An 8,424-nucleotide genomic window follows, 5' to 3' on the forward strand; every position below is an offset into this window, starting at 1 on the left:
ACGTCTATAGTTACTGGGAATGTAAAAAGTCCATTGTTGTACAAAAAGGTGTTTTAATTTTAAAATCTGGAAACAGACAACTCACACACAACTCCAAAAAAAGTTAGACCAGATTCAAAAATAGACTCAGAGAAATATAGAGTACATAATATGTATATATAGAGGGGATCACTGCTCCAGAATTAGGTAACCGGCATGTATTATTCTATTATGAATCCTGGGTCAATTACTTTATTGTAATGAAAGTTGGCCACCATGGTTGTAACAACAAGGCAATAAAAATGTATCGCAAAATATGAAATAGGGATAATAAATAAAAATGTTTGTGAATGAAGCTTGCAATGTATTGTTGTGAAGTACAGCTCTATTAGAAATGGATTTGTTTTAATTGAGAATACTTTTTTATGCAATGATTTTTTTTCACAGTTCAAGTCAAATCAATACAAATTGTGACAAATGATTTGGGGCCCCGCCAAAAATCAGGGAGGGGCTATAGCTCCAGCCAGCCCCCCCCCCCCCTAAATGACACCACTGGTGGCTAGGTTTTGGCAATTCTAGTCTAGATTTCGATGTATTTGTCAACTATTTACAATGTTAACACTACATACTATACATAATTTACAGCATACTAATTGATCAGACAAAGAAGCAAAGAGATTTCCCCCAAATTGTCTCCTGTTACTCTCGGAAAACCTCTGGAACTCCCCAATTATGTTGAGCAAAGTATGGCAAATTTGCTGAGGGTCATGGAAAACTGGGGCATGGGGCTTACCAACAACAGTTCCTATACAAAGTAAAAAAATATGTTAGTGAGAACAAAAGCAGTACTCATTTCACAAGGAATTGACCAGGTGAGGACTGGTGGTTTGGGTTTTTCTAAGAAAAGAAAGAACATGTCGCTTAAGGAACCTGAATAACTTGAGAATCCTGAGGGCTGTGCAATAAGAAGCCCTTTTCGTCACTTTAGGATTTTAGGATCAGCTTAAACAAAAGGACAGAAAAGCTTAACATCTTTGACAAGCCATAATGTTGGAACAACTTTGTCAAAACTTTGTTTTGTTGCAATCCTGATAGCCTTAAAATAGCTGGTGCAAACAGATCACCAGACAAGCAGCAAACTGGTGGCAATGGGGATGATAATACACATGTTCCTGCATGTATTAGTGCACCAGATGAGAAACTGTCACTCAGGGAAAAACACTTGGATTTCATGGCTACCTGTTAAAGACCATCCAGATGCACATTTTTCAGCTACTAAGAAAGGATGGAAGACAGCAAACCTTTTCAATAGCTGAATTAAAGATGTTTTTCCACATCAGGGGAAAGAAAAAGTACTTCATATTCTTGATGGCCATGGCTCCCATTTATTCTTGGCACTTGTGGAGCATGCTTCAGAAAAGAATGTCACTATCCTCAAGTTGCCAACCCATGCATCCTATGTTCCACAGCCCCTTGACAAGTTTATCTTCAAATAGCTGAAATCATCCTATGCGCAGAAGCTCTGAAACTGGCAACAAGCACACCCAGGTGACGTCTTACCAAAAGAGCTGAAAAAAAACTTGACAAGGGGATGGACTTACCCAAGTTCACCCTAGTAGGTTTTTAACCAATATTTTAACTATTTTCTGTTGCCAAAAATCAGGAAAAAGGGTATTACCTTTAAGAGCTCATAGGGGACTTAAAATTGAATTTCTGAGCAGGCTAAAACAAATAATATATTCAGAAAGAGCATAAAAAAGACATCATGCATTATGTTCATCTATTTTACATCTCATTAATGGAAACCTCTCCAAATTCACCTTTGCATTAAGTAATGTTGGTTTTTTACATAGCCTAGGGGTATATGAGACCATTGTAGAGAGGCCAGAGATAATTAGTCAAAATCCAAACAAAACCATAGAAATGAGCATAAAATTAGCAATAAAAGATATCACCTTTTGTTCTAGCATGTCTCCTTGTGAAGAGCTGTTGTTGTTCTAGATGTTAACCTTTAAAAAAAAATTATTGTTGCAGGCCATATAGTCAATATATTCAAGCTAAAACATACTTTTTAAGAAAACTTCAACACACAAATAGTGAAACAATCCATATAGGCCTAGATAACCCCCTTAACATAAGGAAACATGTTAATAAAAGAATTCTTGCTTCACAGTATGCAGAATAATCATACTTAACACATTTTGCATGGGGAGAACTTTTATCTTCACTTCTTTCCTTGTTTTTCTGAGAAATTAATGAATTTTCCCCAATTACATTTAACCTCTATATTAACAGAGTATATATCCCTAACCCTAATGTGCAAATATATACCCAAAATTGCATCCTGAATCCAAATATAGCATCCATTTGCATCAAAACTGAACTTTACCCTCATCCCCCTGATGTGCAAATATATACCTTGATTTGGATATATTTAGGGGTTGGGGGTAAAGTTCAGTTGCAATGCAAATGAATGTTATATTTGGATTCAGGATGCAATTCTGGGTATACATTTGCACATTAAGGGAGTGAGTGTATATACTCTGTTAATATATAAGTTGAATAATATTGGACAAAATTAATGAATTTCTTAGAAAATCTGGAAACACAAGTAAAGAAGTGGAGATAAAGGGGTATAAATTTAAAACCAATCCCGGTAAAGTTCTACCAAATCATATTACTGACTTACACATAAAGTGAATATACCACTTCATGCCTTTTTTTATGCTGATTAAAAATATAATAATAATTTCTATCATAAATTAATTTCACCCCCCCTCACAAATATCCCAATTCAGGTTTTATATTTCTACACCCTAACCTAACCGTTAATTGGTATATATAGGGGGGGGGGGCTGAAATTCATTTCCAATAGAAATGATTATTATACTCATGATCAGCATAAAAAAGGCATCAAATGGTGTTTTCACTTTATTCCTAACTCAATAATATGATTTGGTAGAAATTTACCCCAATCCCAGTCATAAGGAGACATTTTAAGAAAACATTTCTTACTTCATAATATGCAAAATTATCCTTGTTAAGATATTATTCAAGGGGAGCACCTTTATCCTCACTATTTTCCTTGTTTTTCAATCATATTTTTCAATATTTTGTCTTTTCTCTAAGTCTTGAAAATTGTTTTAAACAAACACCCAACAGCCATCTAGCTAACCTAACATAAATTTATTAATATTAGCCTATTTATATCTTTTTGACAGATGGCAGTGATGGTGTTTAACTTTCATATGCTACTCTGTTAATATATGTTAGATTTTATTTTGAAAGATTCATGAATTTATTAGAAAAACAAGCAAAGAAATGAAGATGAAGGTTCTCCCCAAGTTAAATGTGTTAACTATGATTATTCTGAATATTATGAAGTGAGAATTGTTTTCCTAAAAGTTTTCTTATGTTAAGCAGCTTATCAAGGCTTATATCAATCCAACATCTATGGAGAATAATAGTGATTCAACTTTTGAAGTGGTTATTAGCTGTCCAACTAACCTACAGGATCTAGCCCTAAATACTTGCAGTTTGGTCTAGAAAAAGAAAAACACTGTATAATGGACACAACAGAATATCTTTGGGTCAATATCTACCAAATCATATTATTGAGTTAGAAATAAAGTGAATAAACCATTTTATGCCTTTTTTTTTGCTTATTGCAAATATAATAAGACTTTCTATTGGAATTTAATTTCAGCCCCCCCCCCCCCTACATAGGCTATACCTAACCAACCTAACCCTGAATTGGCATATATAGGGGGGGGGCTGAAATTCATTTCCGATAGAAATGCTTATTATATTCGTAATCAGCATAAAAAAAGGCATCGAATGGTGTATTTACTTTAGTCCTAACTCAATAATATGATTTGGTAGATATTTACCTATCTTTGATCCCTTATCCAAAAGTTTAGACTCAATATTCCCATAAATTGAACCATTTAAACTCAAACCGATCTGCCTAACCTGTTCTTGACTCTGACCATGTCTCATAATATCCTAGCTTCTGTTTTAAAATTTTAAATAGCAATGAGAAGACCACGTTTCATGGTGCTTCTACACCAGAGAATGAAAAATCTGGAATGAATCCTGTCGTGACCGTAAAAAATCCGACATTTTTCCTGGTACGCACAAGCTGTTAAGATTATGCTTTCTTGTAACACAAATCTGTATTCAGAGGGGGGATTGGAAAGTTTCCCCCTCCCCCTAAATTTTGCCGGATTCTTAAATTCGTAACAAAAATACATATTGACAAATTTCGGAAAGGTTTTTAAAATTTGTGTACCCCCCTTCCCAAAACAATTATCCCCCTGAACAAAATCCGGGCTACAACCTTGATAACATATGCTTATATCCCAATATTGCCTGACCTCTTAAACCAAATCTGCCAGTCAGATAGTTTGGAACAGTCTAGCGGACTGACAATTTGGACATTTCGACGCCAGGAAAAGTAAAACTCATTTATTCTCTTTAGCGCAAAACAAAACATTGACAGTAGGTATTAATGAAAAATGAATACGGATATTGATAAAACAATCAGTCCTCACATATATCAGCTGTAGCTAATACTTAGTCCTTTTTTTTTAAAGTCACAAAGACTTTTGTCAGAAAACAATGACCAAGCATCAAGCTTTGCTTTCTTCAAGCCCAGTTTAGGATGTAGTATAGATATTAATGCAACAGTTTTCAGATTATTGTTTTTGTTTGTCTTCAAACTTTTGACAATTTTTTAAATGCACTAGATAATCATAGGCAGCGCTCTAGCGCTGCCTAAATAAAGAACGATGTGGGCACAATGTGTTTTTTTGTGGTTCTCCATACCCGGGCACTTCGTATCGAAGGAGTTGTCGTACAAACTTCGAAAAGGGCTCATTCGATTGGAAATTGGAGTGCCTAGTGCTCTTTTTAATAGTCGAAATTGATTGGAGGGAAACTAGCCCTTCAACGCCCATTATTCCCCCAAACACATCCAATCAAAATTTTGAGATAGTCATATTGTTCAGCGTAGTTGATTTCCACATAGAAAATTTGTTTTTGAGGAGGACACTCCCCCTAAGCCCTCAGGGTAAATGTTTTCTGTAACAACCTGCGGGCTTATAAGGTTTTTATAGAAGGCTTTGTTGTTGCAACTTAAAAAAAGGCTCATTCGATAGGAAATTCACAGGGCTAGTGATATTTCAAATAGTCGAAATTGACTGGAGGGCAACTAGCCCCCCCCCCCACACGCCCATCATTCCCCCAAACACATATAATAAAAATTTTGAGATAGCCATTTGGTTCAGCATAGTTGATTTCCAGATAGAAATATGTTTTTGAGGAGGACACTCCCCCACAACCCTCAGGGCAACGGTTTTAGTTATGCCCTGGGGGCATATATGGTTTTTATAGAAGGCGTTGTCGTAGAAACTTCAAAACGGGCTCATTCGATTGGAAATTCAAAGGGCTAGTGCCCTTTTTAATAGTCGAAAGTGATTGGAGGGCAACTAGCCCCCCTCTCCCCACGCCCATTATTCCCCCAAACACATCCAATCAAAATTTGAGATAGTCATTTGGTTAAGCAGGGTTGATTTCCAGATAGAAAGTATGTTTTTGAGGAGGGCACTCCCCCATAACCCTCAGGGCAAGGGTTTTAAGTTATGCCCTTGGGGTATATAAGGTTTTTATAGAAGGCGTTGTCGTAGAAACTTCAAAAGGGGCTCATTTGATTGGAAATTCAAAGCGCTAGTGCCCTTTTTAGTACTCGAAAGTGATTGGAGCGCAACTAGCCCCCCTCCCCCGCGCCCCTTATTCTCCCATACATATCCAATCAAGATAAAACGAAACAATAATAAAAAAAAGAGAAAAACGAGGATTATACAAGCCAGTGAAACATATGAACTAAAATGCAAATATTTCGGTCAAGACGTCCGCTTGACCGTCCTCAGTGCAGGATAATAACATCAAAATTACTAATAAAACTCCATGGATACTATAAAAAAAAAAAATTTAAACCTTGAAACGAAGCGCAACTAAAATTTGAAGACCCTTTCCATGTAACGGTGAAAGGGTAACTGAATGAAAAAATACAGTACTGAATGGGAATTCAATTTTTTAATTTATACAGAGCATTTTTAAAAGCTAAACGCTTTCCAGGTAAAACATCATCAGAGATTAGGTTAGGTTGCAAAATGTGATTTTTTTAATATTTAAGTAAAAACGATCAGAATTAATTAGTTCATTATAAATGGGGCTTAAATAGGTTTCTCCCGTGTCTCTATTGAGAGCAACCTTTCGGTGAATGCACTTTTTTATCTCAACTGCCTCCCTGAAAACTTGGATGAGACCTTTAACAGGGACAATAATGGAGGTGTTATCGAATAAAGCGAAATGGTGCGGGTTGTCATACACATCCTGAGCCAAGGCGGAATCAAAAGTCTCAGGCCTTTGGCATAGCTCCATAGCTTTGTCGATTGAGGACCTGTGTTCCAACAATCTCTCCCCCAATTGCTTATGGGTTCTTCTAATATAGAAACAGCCGCAAGAACATGGAACCCTATAAACACCACTGCCCAAAATAGGGCTCGTTTTATCTTTACCGCTGTTAAAATAGTTCTGGATTTTATTAGAATTTTTGAAGGTATGTTTTTTATGTATTCTTTGCAATTTGTCACCTAATTTGCGAAAATAGGGCAAAACAGTAAAAACTTTCTTATCACCCACTAAAGGGATGATATCCGTTGGAGGTTGTGGAGATGATAAATCTTTTTCTGTCTTTTTTGTCTTTTTTCTATGATGGATTCCAGTAACTTGATGGGATATCCATTGCAAAACAAAATGTCCTTCAGATAATTTAATTCTGGGATTATATGAGCCTTTGAACAAATTCTTATGATGCGATCAACTAAAGATATAACTACTCCTCTTTTTAGACAAGGAGGGTGGTTGGAAGAGAAATACAAATACCTATCATTATGTGTAGGTTTTCTATAAATTGAATATTCAAGGCTGAGAGATTTTTTGAAGATTAAGACGTCTAAAAAAGGCAGTTTATGATTATCTTCTAGTTCCAAGGTGAACTGAAGGTTGGAATCGAAACTATTAAGATGAAGTAAAAAAGAGTTAAGTTCTATCTCTCCGTGATTCCAGACAGAGATCACATCATCGACAAACCGGCCCCAGAAGCGGTGTTTCAGAGGAAAAGTAATCAAAGCGGAGGTTTCAATAAATTCCATGTAAAAAGTGGCCAAAAAAGGTGAAAGGCTTGTACCCATAGGGAGCCCATTTGTTTGGGTGAAAAATTGATTGTTGTACCGAAAATATAAGGAAAAATATATAAAATATCTTAAAATTTTAGTTGCGCTTCGTTTCAAGGTTTGAATTTTTTTTATTTATAGTATCCATGGAGTTTTATTAGTAATTTTGATGTTATTTTCCTGCACTGAGGACGGTCAAGCGGAGGTCTTGACCGAAATATTTGCATTTTAGTTCATATGTTTCACTGGCTTGTATAATGCTCGTTTTTCTCTTTTTTTTTATTATTGTTTCGTTTTATCATGATTAGCCAGTGTGGTCTTAGAAATTATTCATATCCAATCAAAATTCTGAGATGGCCATTTTGTTCAGCGTAGTTTTTTTCCAAATGTAAGTTGGTGTTTTTAGGTGGAAATTCCCCCTCAACCCGTGGGACACAGGTTTTAAGTTCTGCCCTGGGTGCATATCAGGTTTTTATAGGAGGTGTTGTCTTAGAAACGTCAAAACAGGCTCATTCGATTGGAGATTCAAAGGGTTAGTGCCCTTTTTAATAGTCCAAAGTAATTGGAGGGCAACTAGCCCCCCCCCCCCACCCCATCATTCCCCCAAACACATCCAATAAAAATTTTGAGATAGCCATTTTGTTCAGCGTAGTTGATTTCCAGATAGAAAATATGTTTTTGAGGAGGACACTCCCCCCAACCCTCAGAGCAAGTGTTATAAGTTATGCCCTGGGGGCATATAAGGTTTTTATTGAAACCTTTGTCGTAGAAACTTGAAAAAGGGCTCATTCGATTTGAAATTCAAAGGGCTAGTACCCTTTTTAATAGTCGAAAGGGATTAGTGATATTTTTGCTGTTGTTGTTGTTTAGACCAGGGGTCTTCGTATCGTAGGAGTTGTCGTGGGAACTTCGAAAAGGGCTCATTCGATTGAAATAGAAAGGGCTTATGCCCTTTTTAATAGTCGAAAGTGATTGCTGGGCAACTAATCCCCCTCCCACTCCCACCCTCCCACGACCACCCTCCCATTTGCCCATTATGTTTAAAAACTAAATGTTGCCTTAAGATTAAATCAAAATGCACTATGATATTGCTAATTTCAAGTAAAGCATCTCAGCAGTATCCCAAGAACAACTGAGGGTATTATGTTCAAATTTTCGGGGCTACTTCTGCTCTTAAAATTTAACCAAATCAAAATAGCGTAAGTGT

The 8,424-nt window shown here is 36.3% G+C and overlaps 1 protein-coding gene across 3 annotated transcripts in view; it reads right to left on the minus strand.

Annotated features, from left to right (window-relative positions):
- Window positions 1-4,071, minus strand: part of Pop5 (POP5 ribonuclease P/MRP subunit) — a 30,744-nt gene extending 26,673 nt beyond the window's left edge. For 2 of the 3 annotated variants that reach the window (XM_089086568.1, XM_089086566.1), the window contains exon 1: window positions 3,952-4,071. In XM_089086568.1, the coding sequence (XP_088942694.1) occupies window positions 3,952-3,971 (20 nt within the window). In that variant the 5' untranslated portion in view covers window positions 3,972-4,071. Of the gene's footprint in view, window positions 1-2,994; window positions 3,017-3,951 lie in introns of those variants that run through there. The other variant, XM_089086567.1, reaches the window with a different exon arrangement.
- Between the last annotated feature and the right edge of the window lie 4,353 nt (window positions 4,072-8,424).

Source organism: Artemia sp. Qi Xiang Cuo, chromosome 3, assembly GCF_049724085.1.
Source record: "Artemia sp. Qi Xiang Cuo chromosome 3, ASM4972408v1, whole genome shotgun sequence".
NCBI classification, from domain to species: Eukaryota; Metazoa; Arthropoda; class Branchiopoda; order Anostraca; family Artemiidae; genus Artemia; species Artemia sp. Qi Xiang Cuo.